This window comes from Panthera uncia (assembly GCF_023721935.1).
Source record: "Panthera uncia isolate 11264 chromosome A1 unlocalized genomic scaffold, Puncia_PCG_1.0 HiC_scaffold_16, whole genome shotgun sequence".
In the NCBI taxonomy this organism is placed as follows: Eukaryota; Metazoa; Chordata; class Mammalia; order Carnivora; family Felidae; genus Panthera; species Panthera uncia.
In genome coordinates, this window is record NW_026057576.1 from 49,622,478 (window position 1) to 49,648,576 (window position 26,099).

General features: G+C 39.4%; 1 protein-coding gene across 4 annotated transcripts in view; it reads left to right on the forward strand.

Annotated features, from left to right (window-relative positions):
- Window positions 1-26,099, forward strand: part of SCEL (sciellin) — a 169,157-nt gene that overhangs the window by 49,093 nt on the left and 93,965 nt on the right. For 3 of the 4 annotated variants that reach the window (XM_049647099.1, XM_049647100.1, XM_049647102.1), the window contains exons 2-5: window positions 17,204-17,265; window positions 17,958-18,075; window positions 21,293-21,352; window positions 25,592-25,660. In XM_049647099.1, the coding sequence (XP_049503056.1) occupies window positions 17,204-17,265; window positions 17,958-18,075; window positions 21,293-21,352; window positions 25,592-25,660 (309 nt within the window). Of the gene's footprint in view, window positions 1-1,396; window positions 2,152-17,203; window positions 17,266-17,957; window positions 18,076-21,292; window positions 21,353-25,591; window positions 25,661-26,099 lie in introns of those variants that run through there. The other variant, XM_049647101.1, reaches the window with a different exon arrangement.

Genomic DNA, 26,099 nt, shown 5'->3' on the forward strand with positions numbered 1-26,099 from the left:
ATGAAAAGACACTGGTGTGGCTTAGTGGTACGGGCTCCTGGTATATAAAATAAGAGGAACCATCAGTTACGTGTAGGAATAATTGCTTGGGAGTTCAAAAGCCTAGGATGTATCTTGAGCAGTATATTTTACTTCATTAAAATTTAAAAACTTATTTTTCTGTTCTATATTTTATGAGGACAAAAACATACACTTAAACATTCTATAATATAAGTTACTACCTGTCCCTACAAGCTGGCTCTGAAACTGTTTTAGCCCTTCATTTGGCAAAATGAATGCTGAATCATGCTGAATATAACTTCTGATTTATTTTGCTGAATATAACGTCTTTATAATGCTGCATATAACTCCTGATTTATTTTTTGAATTGAGCCAAACATGTTTTTACAATTTTCTAATCTATAGTATTAAATCCAACCTAAATTCAACCAACATTTATGGGCAGCACAGAAATTTAGAACATATTTCTTTCTTAAAGTTTATTTATTTATTTATTTATTTATTTATTTATTTATTTTGAGACAGAGAGAGAGAGAGAGAGAGAGAGAGAGAAAGTAGGGAAGGGACAGAGAGAGAATCCCAAGCAGGCTCTGTACTGTCAGCACAGAGCCTGATGTGGGGCTCAAATCCACAAATCATGTGATCATGACCTGAGCCAAAACCAGATGCTCAAAGGACTGAGCCACCCAGGCACCCCTATTTCTAAAATATTTTGGGTTTATAAAATTCCATAGAAGGACCGAATAGACATGTATATGGATGTTTACTTTTAAAGAACATTTTTCCATTTTCCATTTTCAAATTCGTCAGCCCAGAGAGAGGACACATCAGAAAAGTGATGTCCTAGTTTATAATGACTGCATACTACAATTGCCTGTACCTTCTAACCTGAACATTTTTCTACTCTTGTTACAGTCACTTCTGTGCTATAGCTCAGCTGGACTGTAATTTTTAGGAGCTGTCTTGAAAATGGGAGCATTCGGTTAATTGTTGAAATGATAGATGCATAAAGATGACCCTGGGAGTTCTAATGACTTGACGTCTCTCAGTAATGTTCTCCAAGTTTGCTAAGCTTCTTGCAAAGCCTCCCAGGCTATTATGGAAGACGCATTTCAGAAGCTGTGGTAGGAACCCCCACCTGGCATGACTTTTGTGCATTGTTGCTTCCCCGCCAGACGCAGGTGTTGACGCTGGAATCTACTTCTGCCCTCAGATGTGAAAGAACTTTCAAGCATCTTCATCACATTTTTATCTATGTCAAAATAATAAAAGGATCAGAATTCTTATATTTCAGAATTTATTTTTCCTCTGATGGTTTTACAAAATATCCCATGTGCAGAACTTGTGTTGTTTCTTTAAAAAAATTTTTTTTAATGTTTATTTATTTATGAAAGAGAGAGAGAGCGTGAGCAGGGGAGGGGCAGAGAGAGAGGGAGACACAGAATCTGAAGCAGGCTCTAGGCTCTGAACTGTCAGCACAGAGCCTGATGTGGGGCTCAAACTCAGGAACCATGAGATCATGACCCCAGCTGAAGTCAGACACCCACTGACTAAGCCACCCAGGAGCCCCGAACTTGTGTTGTTTCATATTTCCTGAGCTCAGAGTTTCAGAGGACTTTTCTATCCTAAAGAATGTTGGTTCCCACAGTGGACTTCCCATCTTGTGCATCTGTGCCCCAGCCTTCCAGCCACTATGGGTAGAGAGAGAAAACAATCCTTCCTACCTTAAATTTTTGTTTTATTTTGAAGAGAATCCAAAATAGGTTGGGTACCATGCCTCCTTGTCCTTGATAGAGTTGTGTGTATTGTTGATGTCAATTAAAAGGGCGATAACAGGAGCACATTCTTTTTGGCATAACGAGGCCATAACTTACACAAAGAATTCACCAAACAAAGACAGTAGGTCCATGAGTGAGCCTGTTTTAATTGAATTGGTATTTATACAAGGTGACACCCTCTTTCACACCACCCACCTCCTCCCTGGGTGACTCAGCCACTGAGGGAGAAGCCTCTGAACTGTTCATTAACACAGTCAAGTAGAGGTGGAAACAACATTCATTAAAACTCCAGGTACACATTAGTTTCAGCAAGATCCACCTGAGGAACTGAAGGCAGTTCAGATACAAAGTCCCGGTTTTCTGCCCAAGAGAGGTAAGTTGAATTATATTTGCAAACAGAAACATATCTGCTTTATGTGTATAACTTTCCCTGTTTTCTTTGCAATTGATTAAAATCAGAACTTACTGTATTAACTTTGTCGTTTCTCCAGTTAAATTTCTACAGCTTCCAAGGGGACTGCTCTGCTTGTCAACAGCTCTGCTGCTCAGTGTGATTTTATATGGCATTGCCTTTTAACTTCTCTGCAACTTAACACATTTCCGGGCAGCAGAGAAATGAGAACCTCTTTGAGTTTCTGTGTGGGAGCTGTCAGCTGGTGAATCCTGTCACCCATAAGGATAGTAAATTCTTCAAGGCAATTCTATTGTCTCAAGTGACTATAAAAACATTTTTTAAAGGGACCTCCCTGTTTTCACAGATGATGCTTTTACTGAAATGGTGAACTCCATTGTTTCATAGATGTTTTTCTTGCCTGCTAAAAACACTGCAATCACCGAGCTGTGGGGGAGAGATGCCAAGCCCATATCCCCTGTATCCTATCTTCCCCTAGTAAGAAAAATCACATTTCTTGCATGAGTGTACCATGGGATAAAGCAAGGTGGGTGAATTGGCAGGAGTGTGGCATCCTCCAGGGATTCCTGTGCAATTGGCTAACTTTTCTATATTATATCCTGGGTTCTAATCTGAGAATTGATTAATGTAGATGGGGACCAATTTTCCACCTCTATTTATACCCTAGTCCTAAAAAATCAGTTTTAGAAACAGATTCTTTGATAGGAATAGAAAAGTTATTCTAAGCAGGCTTTCCTTTGTAATTGATAGCAAAGCCAACTTCTCTGACTGGTGTTTGTTTCTCCACATTTTCCATTCATGATACAGAGCTGTGGGAATCCAACCCACCATCACTTGTCGTCTGTAACAGGAGCTCTGTCCCCTCCAAAGGGGTGTTTCCCACAGCACACCTGGCTCTGCCTTACGTTCTAACGTTCTCATCACTTCCCATTGGTGACCAGGTCATGTGTGTCTCAGAGATTGAAAGGTCAATTCCCAAAGGTTTACTGAGGAACTTTATAACTTGGCTTTCAAACATCTATAGTAATCAGCATTTGTAGATTATAAGTTGAGTTTTCGTGAAATGAGATAAAATTTAACACTGGCTTTCACTTTCACAGTTGATATAACAGATACAGTCTTTCTGATATTTGTTGTACTCCAATTTTTATTGGAACAATCAATTTGAGAAAACTGAGATATGTTATCAGTAGAAATTTTAGTAAAACATTTGGTTGATTTTAAATATCATGTGACACAGGACACATGAACAAGCTAGGGTTTTTATTAAAATTTTAGCTTCATGTAAATCTTTAATCCAGTTGACATAAATTTGATTCGTACGGAGCATAGCCTTGTCTAGTCTAACCCATGAATTTTTTAGATGAGGACAACAAAAACATCAATGTTGAGCAACTTGCCAAGACATAGTTAACAGAACCAGAATGAGAAGACTGACCTTTGTCTTACTGAGTTTTTTCAATGATTTTTTCAAATTTCTTTCACATAAAATATATAGTAGCAATAAATGAGCTTCCCTCTGGCTTTATAAAAGGGCTAAAATGATATAGAAATAAGAATGTCTTTATCCAGTAATATACTTGTGTGTATAGTGTGACCATGACATAATGAGACATTTTTATTTGTGGTTTCTGGGCTCAGTCTTGTTATTCATTGTGTTCCCAGAGTTTCCATCCAAGGAGCGGTCAGCCCTCTGTAGGAAGGCAATGTAGCATGTGTGGAGGTTGTGGTGCACCTAATCAGTGACATCCTCAGCTCAGCCACCATTCTGTAGCTGCAGTACCATTCTGCTTTCCCAGTTGTCTTCTCCAACCACTGGAATTTTGACTGAAATACCTAAAACAATCATTTTTCTGTAAACAAAACAAAGAGAATATGCTCTGAATGGCTGAACTCATGCTGTGGAATGAGCTGCATATAATTCACTAACATGATTTAACTGAGGGTGTCCCTAAGTTTCAGGCATTAACTTGAAGCATTCTTTAAGAAGGAAGTAATAAAATCCTTGGCCAGCAGTCCAAAGGAAATCTCTGTTGTCCCACACAGTTTGTCTTCTGATACTATCTGCGTCTAGGCCATTTGTTGATCAAATTTCCTTTTCTCTTGCTGAGAACTTTGAAATAAGCGTTTTATGTATTAATATCTATGTACTGTTTTCAGTTGCTCAGAATTTACTTTTAATCAAAAGTCTTCATCGCATGTGTTTCTTAAGTGTTTCTAGTTTACTGTTGTAAAAATCCATGTGATTTTAGAATTTGGGAAAGGCCCTTCTTCAAATGGATGCTTTGTCAAATGACAGCTATATTTATCAGATTGCATTTTATGTTAGCTGCTAAACTTATTAAGGGTATAAGTCATCCTTTTATTGTGATTATTAATTGGAAGAGTGTATTTAATGGCTGTCCATTAAATGACAACTGGCTTACTTCTAGACATGAGAATTAATGTTGCTGAATCCTCATCATAGATGTGTATTGAGAGCTCTAAGCATCTAAATTATTTATTCTACATTTCTAGACCCAAGTTTCCCTGGCCTAAAATATGATTAAGTCCCCTTTATATGGAACCTCCTGGGGGAAAGTAATGTAGACCATAGTTTCAAACTGGAATATCAACATCCCAGGAGACTGGCGGTATTTGAGAAAATGTACAGATGCCTCATTGTACATCTGCACTGAGAGCTAATTTTAGTTAAAACGTTTTGTAGAAAAATGCTCTGCAACAATTCTTCCCTTTTCTCCATTCCTTGCCAGCATCCTCTCCTTTGTCATTAGGTAAAAGTTTGAAAGGAATTCATGTAAAAAAAACTGCAGGAGGTTAGAGTACAGAGAGACTTGGATTTAATCGTTATCCTACTTTGAACCAAGGGTAACTTGTACAATCATGCATATCTCGCAGCACCAGTACATAAAAAGAAATTTTAGAATTCTTAATGACATATGTATTGTATTACTATTTCTTTTAAAATAGCACAAAGAAAAGTAAAACATCAAAAAAAATCTCTGAAAAAAAAAATCTCCAAAAGAAAAATGTGGGACCCTGATTTTTAAAAAATCACAAAAATTTACTGTAAGAAACAAATAATTTTTTGAGTAAAACCTTCCTGGATGGACAGTTTGAATATCATAAATGTCACCTCTTCCCAAATCATTTTATAGGGTTCATGCAATTCTGATCAAAAGTTCCAAAAGAATATTTATTTTGGAAATAGATGAAATAATTTTAAAGTTTATCTGAAAGAAATAAATAGATGGGAATAGCTGATAGCATTTATACATAGGAAATTAATTAGGGGTGCTTGCACTGGCACTAAAATGTATTAAAAAGATAATTAAAGTTTGTTTCTATTGCAAGAAACTAAAAACAGATTTCTGGAACATACAGCCACATTCTAGAATATGTAAGAATTTTATATGTGACAAAGGAAAAATCATATGTCAACAGGAAAGGGATTCATTCCACCATTAGCCAAATAACTCCATATGTATTAGAGTTTCCATGTAACAATAAAGTATTTTCTTATTTGTTTATTTATTTATTATTTATTTACTTATAATTTTTTTAGGAAGAGGAAGAGCGCACACATGCAGGGGAGATGGGTAAAGGGAGAGAGAGAGAGAGAGAGAGAGAGAGAGAGAGAGAGAGAGAGAATATTAAGCAGGCTCCACACTCAGCATGGAGCCTCATGCAGGGCTCAATCCCATGACCCTGGGATCATGACCTGAACCAAAATCAAGAGTCAGACACTTAACTGAGTGAGCCAATCAGGCACCCCTAAAATATTTTTTAAAAAATTATAAGAAAACATGTGTAAACATTTAATTAATCTTATTTGTCCAACAAATATACCTCTAGAACTGATTATGTGCCACGTACTGTAATAAGTTCTGGAAACACAACTGTGGCAAAGGTGGTCTTGTTTCTCAATTTCTCAATTTTCTCAAGATTTACTCTGTGTGTACGTGTGTGTGCATGCATGTTGTGCCCTGGGGATAGAAGGATAGTCAGCCACATTAACAGGCAATATGTTTGGTAAATGTTTTTATGGAGAGATACTCTTTGCTATTTCAACACTTGGTAGGGCCATTAATTCAGCCTGGGGAGGTGGGGGGCCAGGTTGCAATGGTGTCACTGAATGCTTCTGGGAGGTTATGTGACCTGAAGAATGAATAGAAGTCTTTCCTGAAAAGAGAGTAAGGGGCAAGGAAAGCTCAGAATGAAGACTGTTTTAGGCATAGTGCAGAGAGTAAGCAACAGCCTAAAGGTGGTAAAATTGATGAAACCCTCAAGGAATTGGCATGACTTAGTGTGGCTGAAACTAGAGCTTGAGTGAGGAATGGAGAGTGGGGAGAGATGAGGCAGCATCTGTGGACCTGTGAGCCTTGTTAACAACTTGACTTTTATCCTGACGGAGATGGAGCACCACTGAAGAGGTTTAAGCAAGATGGTGGCTGCTTCGGTAGAGAATGGGTTAGAAGAGATTAAGTCTAGACACTTGGGAATACACCTAGGAAGCTGTTAAAATAGTAACAAAGAGATTATGGCAGTTTGAGTTGGTAGCTTGAATACAGAAAGAAATACAATCGAGAGATATGTAGGAATAGAATAGAATAGAATCTCTTTAAATTATTAAAGAGATTAATAAATGGTAATTCTAAGTGCTGGCAAATGTATGGACATTTATATGCTGCTGGTGCATTATAAACTGACAAGATTTAAGGAAGGAGATTTGACAATAGGGATCAAGAAAATTTCACAAGTTATATCCCTTAGCAAGTAATTTCACTTCTAGGGATCCATCCAAAGAAAATAATCAGACATGTGATCAAAGATTTTTGTATGGTTTTGTTGGAAACAACAGAGAAATTATGTTATAATAATAGATGGTCACATAAAATGAAATATATTTTAGTTGCAGAAGGAATAATCATTTAAATATTTTTAATGACATTGAAAAATGTGGATCAGTGAAATCTAATAGGCAAAGAGAACCTTTGAAGAAAATAATGATACATGAAAAGTGTCTCATTTTTTCTTTGTGCTTTCTTTGACTTTATGCATTTTCTACTAAGCATGTATTACTGATATAATGAAAAAGATGATACTGTGTAAAATTGGGATAAAGAATGACCTTATGACAGAGCCATTGTGAATGTGAAATATGGTAAAGTACTTACAGTAACTAATGGGGTTTTGGTTCATAGTCCGTGGTAAAAATTTGGGTTTTAATTCATTTAACAAATGCTTTCGGATAGAACTGAAAATAGCCCATGAGAGGCACTGGGTGGATCAGTCAGTTAAGCGTCTGACTCTTGATTTCAGCTCAGGTCATGATTTCACGGTTCATGAGACTGAGCCCCATGTCCGGCTCTAGGCTGGTGACTTGGAGCCTGCTTGGGATCCTCTTTCTCCCTCCCTCTCTCTCTCTGCCCCTTCCTTGCTCTCTTACCTCTCAAAATAAAGAAATAAACTTAAAAAAAAAGGAAATAGCCCATGAAGGGCTCAGGTGATAGATAATTTTTGTTAGTGTTTTTTACTAATGAATATTAGATCAGTGTCTTTAATAAAGTAAAACAGATCATTGTCCCAGACAGTAAGACTCTTCATGCTAGAACTTGATGCTGTCATTCCATGGAAAAGCTAGGTGGTAGCAACCCGGGCAGGTGGGGGCTCATAGTAAAAATAGAACAGTCAGAAAATTTTATGGTGGGTACCAAAGAACCAGTAGCATGTAGACATCTGGCTGGCTGAAAGCTTTCATCCACACTGCATTCCCAACTGTTTCACTGTCAGTAAGCAAGTTTCCCAGTGCTAAGCTCAGACTGTGAGGCTGTGTGACTAAAGAAATAGCAAATTTCTAACCATCCCAGCAAGCTAAATGAGTCCTTACCAGCCTGATAATTATTGGATTTCCTTCTACGCTGCATGTGAAGGCTAAACACTATCCATTAATTTAAATGGACTTGTTAATGTTTGCTCTTCATGAAGACCTGTTTGTTTTCTCCTTCCAGGATATTTCATGTTCTTTTAGGTGGTAATTGTTGTTTGGGGTTTGTTTTATTTATTTTCCAGAAACTAAGGCTTCTCTTTATTGGTTTGTAATTACCGGGCTCCTCTCATTCTTCTATAGAAAATAGTTTAGTAGCATTTGTCTTTTTCCAGTCTCTAGGGGGTTTTCCCAGTTACTAGTGATTTTTGGGAAGCAAGTCCTGGTGGGTATGGCACTATTATTGAGCCGTTAAACCCTCTAGACTTTCATACACAGAGGTGAATGTACATATGCCATTTTCTAGCCATTTTTGCTGTATTTATTTCCTTATTCTACATTAGCTTCTTAATACTTTCCATCACTACAGTGATTTCCCCTAGGCGACTCTTTGAGTTTTTTTCATAAAGATATAAGGTGTATTAGAAGTTTGAGGGGCGCCTGGGTGGCTCAGTCAGTTAAGCGTCCGACTTCGGCTCAGGTCATGATCTCACATTTTGTGGGTTCGAGCCCCGTATCGGGCTCTGTTCTGACAGCTCAGAGCCTGGAGCCTGTTTCAGATTCTGTCTCCCTCTCTCTCTGCCCCTCCCCCCACTCGCGCTCTGTCTCTCTCTGTCTCAAAAATAAACATTAAAAAAATAAAAAAAAAATTAAAAAAATAAAAAAGAAGTTTGATAAATTGGAAGATTTTGGAGTTAAAATAAAGAAATATCACTCAATGCAGATCTCTGGATACCTTGGTACAATGATGCAAGAAAGCCTACTCCAATCTTACTCTCGGTTGAGGTCCTTCAGCAATCTACAGTGGAGGAAAAGTCATTCTTCTCACCCTTTCTTTTAGCCTATCACTTTCCATCCATCAGTCCCTTTTGTTTCCTGGGCTTCTGGGACAGGAACTTCATTACCAGGTTGAATACCAGCTGTGCACTAGCTATGCAGCCTCAGGTAAGCTACTCATCCTAAAACCTCTTTCCAGAAACAACTACTTTCAGCCACTGCCCACATTTCCAACTCTTGCCCTACCTTCTGCAAAGAGTCTGACTTCATTGAAATCATTCATCATAAAGTTTCATTTAAGTGTGGAATGAGGATAATAACAGCATGAAACTTAAAGCATTGTGTAGGTCTTAAATGAGATAATACATGTAAAATCTGAACTCAATAGAGCTGACACTATCACATGACCAGTGGTCAGAATTGACTTTTTTCTTTTTTTTTCCCTTTCTTCTTTCATCCTCTAGTTTGTTAGCCTATATTCTGCTCTTTTCTGCCTCATTTTTCCTATTCCCTTTCCTCTATGCAACACCCATTCCGGTTTCTTTGCTCACCAGATCTTTCTGAATAGAAAGTTAGCAGAGAATAGTGAAGGCCTTATTAGGTAAGCCAAGAGTCATTTTGCCCTTGTGTGGGATGGGAAGACCGATTCACAGTCTTTTTTTCAAGAAGACCCAAATGATGAAGGAAAAGAGTGTAGCTTAGGAGGTGGCCCCGGAAATTTTTAGGGTTTGGACGGGTGGAGCTGGGACTGAGATTGGGTTTAACCTAACAGACCTAAGGGCTCTTGGGGAAATGCTCTTATTACAAATAGAAAACACTGAAGAAAATTGAGACAGACCATAAGGAGATGAAGAAAAACTGAGAAGACAAATCAAAGAAATAGGAGATGTTTGATAGTTTTAAATACATCCAAAGAGAACTAAGAAACTTAATTGCTTCTGTGATTCAGAGCTTAAGGAGAATGATTTCATCTAAAACCTAAGGACAGATGTCTTTGTGTGTAGGCTGTGAGCATCGGGTAAAAACCAGCTCTTTCTGCTGTTTGGCCACAAAGGGGAAATGAAAGATGATCCAGAAGCTGAAAAGTTTTTCTCTCTATCTTTATTGACTTGACGTCATGATTTCATACTAGAATTTTCAACTTAAGCATTTGATGCTTTAAAGGAAAACGTTTTTTTAAATTCCCAGTATAATAGAGACAAACAGCTTTCATACATCTTTTCCCATAAAATACCACATTAAAAATACAGTTGCTCGTGGGGTGCCTGGGTCGCTCAGTCAGTTAAGTGTCTGACTCTTGGTTTTGGCTCAGGTCATGATCTCATGGCTTGTGGGTCCAAGCCCCATATTGGGCTCTGCGCTGACAATGTGGAGCCTGCCTGGGATTCTCTCTTTCCTTCTCCCTCTGCCCCTCCCCCACTTGCATACACACACTCTCTCTCAAAAATACATAAATATTTTTAATAAAAAATAAAATAAAATAGAGCTACTGGTAATCTGCCATCAGTGAGGCATATGCACTGGTAACAGTGTTTTGAGGAGCCAACATTAGAGTCTCATCTTTCTCCTGAGAAGTTAAAAAACTTATTTGGAATGAAACTGAAGGACAGCACTTGGAAAAAAGTCAAATTGGCTGAACTGAGGCTACTAAGGCAGCATTATTAGATACCTTACAGACACATATAGACACAAAGGTGGGGCTGAAGGAGATTGTGTGAGGGGTATAAGAGGAACACATGCAGATTTAATGAGAAAAATTTATTTTCTCGCAATATTAGTTACGTTCATTAAAAAAACCCTCTGTATATTTATTAAACTATTACCACCTGAAAATAGAATATGTTACATGTTCCTTTCTCATTTACTTTGTGTCAGTGGACACAATAGGCTAGGGAAGAGTATAAAACATTATTAAGTTATCTAGCAGGGAGATCTATCCAGGAAAGGAGTCCAATCAGGAATAGTGCCAGGCCACTCATGACTTGAGTGTAGATTCAGGAGGGGTGAGGCTCGAGGCTGAGCTGTCCGGGGATACTGGAACAACCATTCATTACTACTGCTCCTCCCAGCTCCTCTTCCATTATCTTCCATCTTTTGGAACTCCAGGGCATTTCCCTGAGTGTCTGGTGTTGGCTATATCACACAGTACTTTGAGCAACATGTAGTATCATGTACTCAAAACAGCCTTGGCATTGCACTAGTGTGGACCTAATTATAATTCCTGGTTCCGCCACTTACCGTGTGACCTTGGGCAGGTTATTTAACCTCTCTGAGTTTTGGATTCCTATAATTAGAGGTGATAGTACTCATTTGGAAGGATTAAATAAAATAATATGCACAAAGCATGTGAAGCAATAGTAGGGACTCAACAAGGAATCCTTCTTGCTAGGAACATTAAACACATGGACATATTGTAAGAAATAGTGTTTTACTGATAAAAGAGTCACAGATATCTTATATTTTGTAGGCAATCATGGCTTTTTTACACCTTACACCTTCTACTTGCTCCACCATGGACTCATAATAGGCAGGAAGAACATTAAGCTTGAGTAATAAAAATATGGAGAAACAATCTTCTGAATGAACTAGTAGGTTTCTTTTTCTCTTCCAAGGAGAAGTCAAGAGATAGATAATCCAGGTCAATGGTGGCAGCTCTGTGATACTGTCAATGCACCAGGTTCCTTCAACTTCCCACTCTGCCCTTCTTAGTATGCGACCTTAGTCCTCATGGTTAGTCCATGGTCCCAAGATGGCAGCTCCTACCTTCTTCATGGCATCCTAGTTTGAGAGAAGAGGGAGAGTGAAGCACAAAAAGCTAAGTGCTTCCCAGGGACTTTCATTGGAAGAGGCAACAGGATAGAATCAAGTTTCTTAGAGCAAGTGGGATTGTTGGAACCTTTCCTAGAAAGTATTACAGAGACTCTGGGGTAGAGCCAGTGAGGTGTTTACAGGACACCCGAAGCTTGTCCGGGAGAAAGAGCTTAAGGGTCATGAGTTTCTTGGATGTCTTATCTCTTTTGACTCCATTTAACCAGGCCTTTTGGAGAATGCCTAGCTACAGAAGGCATGAAAATATCAGACCCTCTAGCAGAATGCTGGATCTGATTAGGGCCATTCTCTAAATATAAGGTAAAGAGGAGATACCTGCTTTTCTCTGTACAACTCTGCAGGAAGTGCTGAGGATGTGGGTATCTCTGGCATAGAGGAAATAATGATGAACCTCCAGCTAGAAAGCCCCAGGTCGAGTCCCAGCTTTGCCACTCATTAGCTATTCGAGCCAAGTCTCTGCTTCTGCCTCTGCAAAGAAGGGATTAGATCACTGTATTTTTTTTTTTTAATTTAAGTACAGTTGCCATGCAATGTTATATTTATTTCAGGTATACAATGTAGTGATTTTGACAATTCTTTATATTACTCAGTGCTCCCTACTGTAAATGCAGTTACCATCTATCACCACACAATGTTACTACAAAATTATTGAGTGTATTTCCCATGGTGAACCTTTCACTTCCATGACTTATTTATTTGATAGCTGGAAGTTCGTACTTCTTAATCCCTTTCACCTATTTTCCAATTCCCCCATCCCCATCCCCTCTGGCAACCACCAGTTTGTTCTCTGTATTTATGAGTCTGTTTCTGTTTTATTTGTTTGTTTGTTGTTGTTGTTGTTGTTGTTTTAGATTCCACATATAAGTGAAATCATATGGTATTTCTCTTTCTCTGTGTGACTTATTTCACTTAGCATAATACACTCTAGTTCCACCCATGTTGTTGTGGAATTATATCACTCTTAAATGTTGTGGAAACCAAATGAGATAAATTATAAAGTTCTATAAAGTTATGTAAAGTGTTATTGTTGTCTGAACTCTCCTCCTTACCCAGCAGAACTTAAAGGGGCAGCAGAAGCCTTGCTTGGGAGGAGAATTGAGGTGGGATGTGAGTAGAATACCAAAGAAAATCTAATAAATAACATCCATATAGAATCACACAAATGTGGTGTTTTATGTCTGGCTTCTTTCATTTAGCATGTTTTAAGCTTCATTCATGTTGTAGTATGTAGCCTAAGCAGGTTCCATACTGTCAGCACAGAGCCTGATGCGGGGCTCAATCTCAAGAACCGTGAGATCATGACCTGAGCCAAAATCAAGAGTTGGGTGCTTAATGTCCTGAGCCGCCCAGGTGCCCCAATACTTCAGCTTTTAACAATTGCTGAGTAATATGTATGAATATAGCATTTTCATATTATATGAATATACCATATGTTATGTACCCATTCATCCATTGATGGACATTTGTGTTGTTTCCACTTTGGGCTATTTTGAATAATGCTGCTATGACCATTCTTGCACAAGTTTTTTGTGTAGCCGTATGTTCATAACCAAGAGAATATCAAGGAGTGCACAGAGAAGCCTTCTCTGTGAGGGTTTGTTTGCTGCAGAGGCTGTCCTGGCGCTCCTACTGCCAAGCACTAGGGGCCAGAGCTCATGGACTTCCAAAGAGTGAAATGTCTAGAATCAGGTGGGCCGCTTCTGTCCCCCTTTCTTCTCACCCTAAAGTGAGGATACCGGTCTAGTCTTGCAATGATTCGTGATGAGCATTGCTGCTGGTTGATACGGAAAGAGTTGGCTTTGGTTTAGAAGACAGATTCTGCTTCTTCCCACCATAGGTATGTTACATACTCTCCCTGAGATTCAGTTGTCTCATCTGGGAGATGGAAGTAATAATAGCTAACTCACAGAGCTTATGCAAGGATGAGACAATGCCTTGTTGTTCAGAGCAGATGCTCTTGCTATTAGTAGTTGCCCTGTGCAGTAGGACAGTTGAAGACACAAAGGGCACAGGTCAGGGACAGGGTGACACAAAGCCCTTTGAATGACCTAACTATGTTAGAAATGTTTAAATCATGTTTCCCATAAGTACTCTATTTGTTTGCTAGTGCTGCCATAACAAAATACCACAGACTAGTTGACTTAAACAACAGAAGTTTATTCTTTCACAGTTCTGAAGGCTAGAAATCCAAGATCAAGGTGCTTTCAGGTTTGGTTTCTCTTGTGGACTCTCTCCTTGGCTTGCAGATGGCCACTTTCTATGTCCTCCCATGACCTTTTCTCTGCACATACACCCCTGGTGTCTCTTTGTGTGTCCCAAATTCCTCCTTTTATAAGATCACTAGACAGGTAGGATTAGGGCCCACCTAATGGCCTCACTTTAACTTAATCATCCCTTTAAAGGCTCTGTATTCAAATACAGTCACATCTTGAGGTACTGGGCGTTGGGCTTCAACATAGGAATTTTGGGAGAGACACAATACAGCCCATAATAGGCACCTGAGGAGCATCTACTCTGTCTGTCCCAGGCGCCAGAGATCTAGAAGGGAAAGACTCAGGTCTTGCCCACAGGACTGTCAGTCTTTTGAAAGAGACAGACAAATAGACAATTGTAAAATGCCTTTTCTCCATTTACCTTGGCCTGTATCTTACACTTAAATTTGCAGTGTTTATAAATATATCATCAAATATGCATTCAGTATTTTGACCACCTCAGAATCTCATTTCAGTCAGCTATGAACTCTCCACGTCTTTACCAGCTCAGGAAGAGAATTTATTGGAGCCCACTTAGAAACAGGAAAAGGCTAGCCAAGAACCCAGAGAAGCTGGGCCAAACTGAGGGGGAAATGAAGTAGCTGAGATTGAAGTGTGTCTTCACATGCCTCTTTTCCACCCAATTCTGCCAAATTTTAGTGAGCTTCAGAAACAGCCAGCCAGAGGTTGCCCACACTCCTTGCACACCCAGTGGCCCAAATTCAAGGCTGTTCCATCCCCTCCCCACACCCAACCACACCTGCCTTCTGTATTTGATCTCTTCTTTCCAAGATGATAGAGGCATGAGGTTAAAAACTGAGCACTTTCCATGTGTTGGGCAATAATTAGACACTTTACATATGTCATCTAATTTGACCTTCAAAGCAGCCGTATTTCACCTCATTTGATAGATGAGGGAGCAGAACTACAACACACCCTAAGTAACAATCAGTAAATAGCATCCTTTAAATGCACATCATTCTAACTTCACTAAGACCTTCAGCCTCTCAGCTATTAGTGATGTGAACAGCTGCTGATCTCTGTGAAGATAATGCCATGGCTGATTACATTGGTGGTTAGTGTTAGGATGGGTTCCTAGAAGCAGTGCTCAAGAATTTTGGTGCCTGTGACTTATTGAGGGTAGGCTCTCAGGAGAAAGGAGAAAGGAGGAAGAAGAGGCAGAGGAAGGGGCTGAGCAAGCATATGCTCTCTGTTAGTCTAGCTTCAGCCTGATCCCATAGTGAGCTCTGAAGCACAAATCACCTGCAGAATTGGCTCTACCTTGAGGCAAGAGACCCACATTTTACCCTTGGTAATTCAGCACTGCAGGTTGTAGTGTGTGGGGAGTGTGTGTAACCAGTCAGCCCCACTAGTTAAAGGCAATTCTCTAGAGCAGGTGTAGTCATGAGCCCATAGTGCCAAACACCAGACAGGTAGACCTGGTCTGGGCACCGGAACATTCCACTTCCCACCTACTCTAGGGCAAGGGTATGACTCTAAAAGAAGACCCCAAGGAAAACAATGATGTGATCCAAAGAAATGTGTCTTTGCCATTTCAGGTCCTATGGCCTGATAACATGGTCTTAAGTTGAAATAGTACTTAGAGTTGAACAGAGTGGTTTTTGTGCACATTATTCATTTAATCATCACAAACTTATTTTTTTAATGTTTATTTACTTTTGAAAGAGAGAGAGAGAAAGAGAGAGAGAGAGAGAGAGAGAGAAAGAGAGAGAGAGAGAGAGAGAGGGAGAGAACGAGGTAGGAAGGGGCAGAGAGATGGAGACTCAGAATCCAAAGCAGGCTCCAGGCTCTGAGCTGTTAGCACAGAGCCCCACGTGGGGCTCAAACTCACAAACCACGAGATCATGACCTGAGCCAAAGTCGGACACTCAACTGACCGAAGCACCCAGGCATGCCTAATCATCACAAGCTTATGATGGCAAGTTTCATTAGCCCACTTTACAGGGAGATTATGTGGTTCTGTTACATAACTTTGATGTGATAAAGCTGGGCCTATGACTTGCTTTTGACTTGAGATCTGATGTGCCTCCAACATTTCATACACTGTATGGTTGGATGGATTCTGCAAAAAACATAATATACCTCATAGGGGGACCAGGCATCCGCATCCTCATTTGCCCAGGACTTTTTCTGTTTTAAAACTGAAAATGTCACACTTCAGGAAAGCCCAGGGCCAACACAACTATTAAGCAGAAAAAAGCAGTGCCTACGGCCTAGTATACCTTTAGAAGCCTACAAAAAGGTTCTAATTTTAATTCTTTATAACAACAGAAGAAAAAATAAATATTATAATAATAATATATAATAATGAAGCCAACCTGGATTATTTTTCACTTTTGTACTAACAGTTGTAAAATATAATTTTTAACGGTGTGGGCATGTGCGTGCGTGTGTATGTGTGTGTGTGAGGGAAGAGGCCGATGAAAGCAAAAGTGTCTAGGACTCACAAAGTCATAATTCAGCCCTGTTACTCACTTTGGCTTCCCCAGGGGTCACTTCCTTTCTTAGGGCACTGTACATATTGTGCTGTGAATTCCATGTCACTATCTCCCTATTGACCTGAGCAAACATTTCTTTCACTCATCTTTTTGTCTCCAGCTCCTGGCTTAGTGCCAAGCATACTATAGGCATTCAATGCGTATTTATTGATTGAATAAATGAGTTAATTGATGACCTCATTCAGCCAATTGCTTGTTATATAATATAGGGGACACTAACTGCTCTTGGCCTCAATTTCGTTTTTTTTTTAGTTTATTTATTTCTTTTGAGAGAGAGAGGATGGGGGGCAGAGAGAGAGGGAGAGAGAGAGAGAACCCCAAGCAGGCTCTGCGCTGTCAGCCAGAGTTTGACATGGGGCTGGATCTCACGAACTGTGGGATCACAAACCGCCAAGACCAAGAGTTGGATGCTTAACTGACTGAGCCACCCAGGTGTCCCTTGGCCTTAATTTTTACATCTGTAAAATAAATACGTCGGAATCAACGAACTCTCTGGTTCTTAGGGGGCACTTTATGTCATGTATTTGTTGTACCAGATCATGTGACTTTCTTAATGTCATTGAAAAATGTGTTTTATTAGCAATGAAAGAGTCACTTGTAGATTCTTAGAGTCATTGTTGTGTATCTCCCTCTCTCTATTTTTCTTTTAGATCCTTCCTGGAAGGCAGCATGTCAAATTTTACCTTGAGAAAAATGTCTCCCACAGGAAATGGTAATGTAGATAATATTTTCCTTACTCAGAAAACTTAAGTATATGAGAAAAACAACTCATAGCTCCTAATTCTTTTATATAGATATTGAATGTTTAGAAGCAACAATCTAACTTAATTAGCATTGCCAAGTTAGGCTTCAGGAAAATGTAAGGGTACTATAGCTTTTACTCATGTAATTGCAATTCAAAGATTTTGTAAAAAATCAATACAAATGTTCTTTTGTGTGGGGGACATTCTGGGCTTCTGACTCCCCTGGGATTAAAGAATTCAGTTACTTATAATCAAAAGCACCAGACCTGCTTGACTTTTAGTTAGTAGGTACTTTAAAAAATCTTGTGTGTACTTCTGAAGCATATTTCTTTTTAAATAAAATGGCCAACCCACCAAACCCCGGCTTGGTTTATCTCAAGCCCATGGTTCTGTATTCCTGGGTGCCTCACGAGGCCTCCTGAATGCCACACTGTCAGTTTCAGTTGGCAGCTAAGCGATTTTATATGTTATCTTTGATGATGAGATATGGGATTTGTTCTTTCTTGCCAGCACATCCTACTTTGAAACAGTACCGGCCTTGTCAGTCTAGAAGATTGATGCTGGCCAATCAGATGTGCCTCTCGAGACATCGAGGTTAACAAACTCACTCTCAGCCCCATGCAATTACACTGCCCAGTTTCTTATTTTTTTCTGTTGACAGATATGAAGAGTACCACGCAGGGGACCACACTGAGGCAACAGGGTTTCCACGAGGTGAACAAAAGAAGGAATTTCTTGCAGGATAACAGCTGGATCAAAAACCGTCCTGAAGAAGAAAAGTAAGAGGGTGTGGAGAGGGTGGGTACGTGGACAAGTAGGGAGAGCCATTCTCCAGTTGGGAAGCTAGCGGCCATCTGGAAAGCAAGCACGTTCCTTAAAACACTGTTACATGACCTAATATATCGGCTTTCAGATTTTCAAGACTATCTCTACCATTTTTATTATCCACATACCAAAGAGGATGTGAGTCATCAGGGAGAAAAAGCAGAGTTTCATTGTTAGAACTGAATAGACATTTGTGTTTACTTGATAAACAGAAAAGAACATGACTTTCCAGTTTCCCAAAAGATAATATTCAATCCATGGTAGGGAGATTCCAGATGCATGTTAATTATGTCAGTTGAAACAGATAATAGTATGATTCCTAATTTGCAAATTTAATAATAATTTATCTAAAATTTTGATATGTGCAAACGAAGTCAATACATTCTCAATTCATTTTAGTCCCAATGGTCATATATATCTAGGTACTCAGTGGGTGGTAAATGTAATATTACTTTGTAAGGGAAAACATTTGCCACCAAGAAAGTTTTGTCTGTTTTGAGCATTGCTTCTACTAGGTGTATGTTATAGACCTAAAAACTACAACTGTAGGCATATCACCTCATTGCCAACATAGACATTTGTCCAGCCCAGATATATTTATTACAAATTATGTGACACATATACATATATTTTTTGTTTCCCTCTTATGTGTCATACTTGATACTAGGTACATACTTTACATATAAAGTACCACAAAATCTTGGGGCACCTGGGTGGCTCAGTCAGTTAAGCATCCGACTCTTGATCTTGGCTCAGGTCATGATCTCACAGCCCTGGGATTGAGCCCAGCATCCGGCTCCACACTGAGCATGGAGCCTGTTTGAGATTCTCCTCTCTCTCTCCCTCTCTCTCTCTCTCTCTCTCTCTCTCTCTCCTACTTGCATGCTCTCTCTTTCTCTCAAATTAAAAAAAAATCTCACAAATCACACAAGGTAGTTATTGCATCCTATATTTTATGGAAGAAGGATATGAGGCCCAGAAAGTTTAAGTAACTTGTCAAATCCCCACAACTATTAAGTGATGGAATTGAGATTTTAACATGACCCATTGTCTTTCTGTTACACTGATGGTCCTCATTCCGAGGCAGTTGTGTCCCCAGGGGATGTTTGCAAAGGTCTGGAGACATTTTCAGTTATCAAAATTGGGGAGTGCTCCTGACATCTAGTGGGTAGAGGTCACGGATGCCACTACACATCCTACGATGCACAGGGCTCTCCCCACAACACAAAATTATCCAGCCCGTAGTGTCATGGTGCTAAAGTCGAGAAGCTCTGCATTACAGGATATTTACTGTACGCTTTCTACTAAACTGCCCATATATAGTTATTTGCGGGACATACTTGTAACCATTAAATGAAGATGTCTATTAGTTTCTGTCATTAAATATTATTATTTTAAGGGAATATAGGTGTATTTAGAGACTCACACTGACTTTTGGAGTTAACATTCATGGACAACGATTATTTCCTTTAGTAACACATTTACTACTTCTGTCAGAGCCTAATATGGCATTTCTGTCTTCCCTAATTTCTGTCTTCTGACATCCCTAGAGTGATGTCAAACGTGAATCATAAATTCCGTGTTGCAAATATATGCACAGATGGGTGAAAACAGAGATGTCTAAGACAAATTGTAATTGGTAGGAATGACAGTTTTATGCCAGGCGTGCCTCCTTTATAAAGGCTCAGGGAAGCCGGCTTAGAGGATGTGCCAGCTGCTGAATGCAGGGGAAATTGGCTCTGATGCTTTGCCCACTCTTACTGGCCCACTTCTGGGCTGTGTGTTGTGATTCTTCTTCAGGTAAGGATGTGTCTGGTGTCTGATACTCTCTCATAAGCTTAAGAAAGGGGATACCAAGAGAGATGAAACAATTCTCTTGGGATTTTTGAGGGTATAAATTTGCTGGGATTGTTTCAACCTCACCGTTCATCTTTCTTTTTAATTATCCACCACAGTTTCTTGTAGAGCTTTATTACAAATTGTTCCAGAGTGTTGAGTAACATTAAGGGAGCAGACCCAGGAACAATGTGGTATTTCAGGTTTGGTTGAGTTGACATGAAAAAGGTTCAGGTACTTACTCTTTGGCTTTGGTTCAATGCCCAAAGCTCTTCTACATGTTTTGACAATTCCTAAAATTGCCTGTACTTTCAGGTCCACCGTACAAAGTAAGAAAGACATGGTTTGGGATTTTATGTATGAAGGTTTATGTATGTATGAAGGGCTATGTATGAAGGGTTAAGCAGTAGGAAAAAGCAGAGGTTTGAAATAAAAAGATCTGGGTCCTAGACCCACATCTGTCACTTACTAACCTTTTAGTCTTAGGGAAACCACAAAATCTCTGATCAATTTCTTCTTCTGTGAATTGGATGTGACAGAGTCTTCCTTGCCTAATTCATAGGATTATTATTTTTTTTTTTAATGTTTTTATTTATTTTTGAAGGAGAGAGAGAGACAGAGCATGAGCTAGGTAGGAACAGAGAGAGAGGGAGACACAGAATTCGAAGCAGGCTCCAGGCTCTGTCAGCACAGAGCCCGATGCGGGGCTCGAACCCACGAAGTGTGAGATCATGACCTGAACCGAAGTCGGACGCTTAACCGACTGAGCCACCCAGGCACCCCTCATAGGGTTATTTTAAGAACCAAAAAAAAGCAAACTATGTATTTTCATGGTTCAAAAATGGTTTAAATCTCCTGTGAATGAATGATCCACCTTCTTAGCCACAAATATTGGTACTTATTTTCCTACTTTTTGTCAAGGAAAACTATCAAGTCCATCCAATGAAAATGTCCAAGTATAAAGGACATAATTTAAAATATTTTTGTAGAAAGCTTTTGCCTTCCTGCAGAAAAGCACTCTTGTAATGTACACAAGGTAGATATGTACATGTTCCCACACTCTGATAAAAAAAATAATACTCATCCCATTATTGAATCATATGGAAACCTGATGGGATATATCAGAATAATGATTATTTGTACTGAGAAACTTGTTTCTTTTCATCATGCACTTTCAAAGGGAGACTAATAAAAATAAATGCATTATTGTGTTCTTATGCCTGAAATAAAATGAATTCATCTTGCCCTAAATTGTGAGCTCCTTCCCCTATCTCCCTTATTTACCAAATACTGTGGGAACTTTGCATGTGACTTAATTTTGTTCTTTCTCTGCAGAGATGAAAATTATGGTAGGGTGGTGCTCAGTCGACATAACTCCCATGATGCCTTGGACAGGTGGGTGTTTCAGACAAGTTACATCATTAGAAGAAACACAAAGACGATAGTTTTGAGAGAAGACTTGTTCAAGACAAACTGAATATTTGTGGCTTGCCTCAGGCTTTCCCTGGCATTCTGGAAGACTCTGTGATATCATCAGAAGTTTCCATAAGGCAAAGTCTGTGCTTCTGCAGCTCTATGCTTCCAGAACCACAGCTTGGAGGTGTAGAATAACCAATCCCCTGAGGTAGCCCACTTGATGGGGAAAGGAAAGGACCCTCTTGATGGGAAAATGGTTCACAGAAATGTGACCAGATAAGAGATCTCTGAACCTTAGGAAAAGGAACCCCTAAAATACAGAAATAACAGCCCTAGAGTCCACCTGCTTTATGAGCAGTACCTTCTTTTTAGAAACTTCTAGGCTTGTGGAAAACCATTAAATGATACTGAGTGTAAAAAGACTGACAGACATATTGTAGAAAGAATCAGGCAAAACTTGTAATCACAATAATGTAACTAATCTAAGATTGATCACATAAGCAGATAATATTCTTGTTAAAACACATTTATGCTCACACACATACAAACAGCCACACCCATCAAAAGAACCCAAGTATCAGACACAAGTTTTATCTGGTCCAGTAGACCGTGCCTGTGTGCCACCAAGACATACTTAGTAAAAGAGTGTGATTGTTTTTCATGGCGTGGACTTTAAAAAGTTAAGTAGACACCTTGTGGTGCCTGGGTGGCTCAGTCAGTTAGGCCTCTGATTCTTGATTTTGGCTCAGGTCATGACTTCACAGTTCATGGGATGGAGCTCTGAGTTGGGATCCTCACTGACAGCACAGAGCCTGTTTGGGATTCTCAATCTCTCTCCCTCTCTTTCTACCCCTCGCCCACTCATTCTCTTTCTCTCTTTCTCAAATAGATACACTTAAAAAAAAGAAAAAAGTTATGTAGACACCTTGAATATTTTATAAACTTTTATTCATGAATGTTTCTTTTTTTTAATTTTTTTTAATGTTTATTTATTTTTGAGACAGGGAGAGACAGAGCATGAACAGGGGAGGGTCAGAGAGAGAGGGAGACACAGAATCTGAAGCAGGCTCCAGGCTCTGAGCTGTTAGCTCAGAGCCCGACGTGGGCTAGAACTCACAGACCGCGAGATCATGGCCTGAGCCGAAGTCAGCCGCTTAACTGACTGAGCCACCCAGGCGCCCCGATTCATGAATGTTTCTAAACCCTTTTAAACCTGTTCATAATTTTGACCTGTTCTGAGGGTACCGAGCTTAGAATCTTCTACACAAAGTATCTGTTGGGTGTTCTGGTTCCCAGCCTTAGTTCATCTGATTGATCGTTCTGTGACTACTTCTGCCCTCTCCTTGGTCTTCATGACTTTGAAGATTTCAGCCTGGTTTCCTCTTGGCTCTCATCTCACCAAACAAAGGGAATCTGATTATTTCAGTCCAGCCACCAGTGGCAATTGTTGCCTCCATTTTATTCGTCTTTCTCTGGAACTATTCAGAACAAATATACTTGTTTTGGAGTATGGCAGTGAAAAGTAATCTTCATATTCTTAGTGTGTTTTAGGACAAGAGTTTAATGCTTTATGTGCTTATTTATATTTTAAACTATACTGGCTTCCTGAGCCCTTCCTATTGGTGAACAACATTCTGTCTAAAGCAGCACATTGAACTTATATCTTCAGTAACAAAAATGTGCGAGCCCATGATGTTTTCCTGTTGACTCATAACTAGTGTCTCAAAACATGTTCTAAGAAGGGAAATGCAGGTTATTTTTCTCCTTGCGCTTGCTCAGATAGATGCCCACTTGGCCCTTTTCTGCCATTTCACAGAGGCTGTACCCACTTTAAGTACTGAACACCATTTGGAACATCTACCTTGACATAGTATCAGGTGCTGGGAATACAGAGATGCATAAGACACCACCCTTGGCCTTAGTGTTCTGGAAACATATGGATCCATAGACTACAATACTAGAAATCTACCATGGAAGTGCTATTGGGGAAGTGTGTGACAGTGCCATGGGAATAGAGAAGAGAGAGCCCAAGTCTGTTTGAATTAATGATAGATGCCACCCAGAAAAAGGTCTTTGGTGTCAGCATTGCTGTTCAAAGAATGAGGAGGGGTTTCCGAGTAGGGAAGGGCAGCTGGTGGGCATGAGAAGTGCTTCCAGCAGAAGTGGCAACGTGTGCAAAAGCTTCCTGTGAGCAGACTGATAATAAAGGAAAGGGAAGATAAACAATATATTCTCCTTACCTTAGATAACAGCTTCACAGTATGCACAAACTAAGAAATTTTGCCATGTACTTCTGCGAGATTGTTTAAACCAGTTAAATAAGCCTGGTAGCACAAATACCTGCAGAGAGGTCAGTTGTCAACCAGGCACTGGCCTGAGGACTGGGAACAAAACAAAGTCCCTGCTTCCATAGAACCCACATCTTAGCTGAAGATGGAGGATGGGAGAGACTGAAAATAAATAAACACGATACAACGTGTTTGTATTGCCATAAGTGCTAGGAAGAATAAAGTCAGCTAATGAGACATAAAGGAGGCTGTTTGAGAAGGGGCTGTTTCACAGAAGGGGACCAGATGGCCCCGCAGTGCCCCTTTGCATTCATGCATTAAACACAGTGGTGGACTATACTGTGATTTCATTCTGAGGTTGCTTTAAAACTCAGGGAGTTGCAGGGCCCCTGGGTGGCTCAGTGGGTTAAGTGTCTGACTTGGCTCAGGTTGTGATCTTGTGGTCCGTGAGTTTGAGCTCTGTGTCAGGCTGTCTGCTGACAGCTCAGAGCCTGGAATCTACTTTGGATTCTGTTTCTCCCTCTCTCTCTCTGCCCTTCCCCAGCTTGCACCCTGTCTCTCTCTCTCTCTCAAAAATAAATAAAAACGTTAAAAAAAAATAAAAGGGAATTGCATTTGTCTTTACTTTTCTCTTTCATCAACAGACACTGTTCCCTCTGCTTCTGTTTGAAAATGTTCACATCTATTTATCCTCTGAAGCCCTGCTCAAACTGCACCCTATCCATAAGGCCCTCTCTGATTCTTTTATCGAGAACTAAACTGTCTCACCTTAGAACTTCCTTGCACTTTACCTGAACATTTTTTGACACAAGCCATTTTGTTCTTTTGTATGTACACATCTAACTTGTCTCTGCGAGGGTAGGGTCCGTAGTTTTTATTCTTGATTTCCTCATAGTCACCAACACGGTGCATAGTATATTATTTATCTTAAAAATTTTGTCTAATAAAAGTACACTATATCAAGTTTAAAATTAAATTTTAAGTGCATATACTGTTTTAGTACTTTTTCTGATTCAGTATCTTTGATCTGTCAGCTTCAAATGATACTTTGAAATGCAAACACAGTGAATCATGGCATAATTCCCCAAAGAGCTTGCTTTTTCTGTATCACAGAGCTATATAAGGCATTAAACAGCTTGTTTTTGCTGCAGTCTGATCAAGATATTCCCATTTGCTTTGATGATCTTGATTCCTATTTTGAAGCTCCTATCCTCTCTTCCCTTTTTGTCTTCTTTCCTCTTCCCTTTGTTCTGCTTTTCTGCTTACCTGTCTTCCTCAACTTTCTTTGCTTTCTGTCTCTCTTCTCCCTACTTCTCCTTATCTCCCTTTATTCACCTCTCCTCCTTGCATCTATCCTTCCTCTCTTCTCCCACTTGCTTTTCATTTTTTTCCAACTTTCCTGTTTCCTTCTTTTCCTTTCTTCCCTCTCCCTTCACTCAGCAAGTTCTTTTTTTTCAACCCTGTCCACGGTGCTGAAGTTTAAATAAAGCTATTTGTATTTAGCCTGTTGACCTGGCGTAGGGTGCTACTAAAATTCTGCAAACAAAACATAGCTGATTTTAAGTCTATTGTGTTTAAGTCCTATGATGTAAAAGTCAACAGTATTGACAAGAGTACATATTAGTTATTAACTATTTTGCATATCGTGTTGTTTGTTTTGCCTATCCTTATCTCCAATTTAAATATGTTACATTGAAGTTAGAAATAATTGGACCTAGAGAAGAATTCATTTATTAGCATAGGGAGTTGGGTTTGCCATAATTTATTCCATCCAAGTCAAAACCTTGGAAGATTTAGATACTCTGAAGCTGTCTTTCCTTGGTAACATGTACATCTCCTACTTGAATAGGCCAAAATTCTACCAAAGGCATGATAGGTTATAAACTTTTTGGTAATTTGTTTGATCTTCTGTAACTATTTTTTGCTACAGGAAGGCAAATGAGAGAGATGAGCCAAAAGCTACAATTAGTCGGTACAGATCTGATGACACTTTAGACAGGTAAGATGTTTTTTTAATCATGTAAGCAGAATGCATAATGTCTATTAAATCCCCTTTTTTTGTCAAGCATGAGGTATTTAAATGTTTGCAAAAGTAATTTTTGAACAAGATATTTTATATCCAGGGACATAAGGGCTATTCAGATCGAATTACCTTCTTCAAAATTCACAAAATCTTGACTCAATATTCTGTTTTCCTAAAATCTTGCCAATATTAGATTGATAAAAACAATTCTGAAGAAACTGGTTTGGGTATAAGTAGGGTGGACACTCCATGGAAACTGTTTGGTTTAAAATGGAGAATCTAGTTATTTTTGTGAATATGAGTAGTCAGTTCTCGTTCTGACTTTTGGCCTTTCCATCCCCCTGATGGAAAAACAGCAGTTTCTGTTTTTATGGAGAGACTGTAAATTATAATAATACAATCATTTTTATCCTCT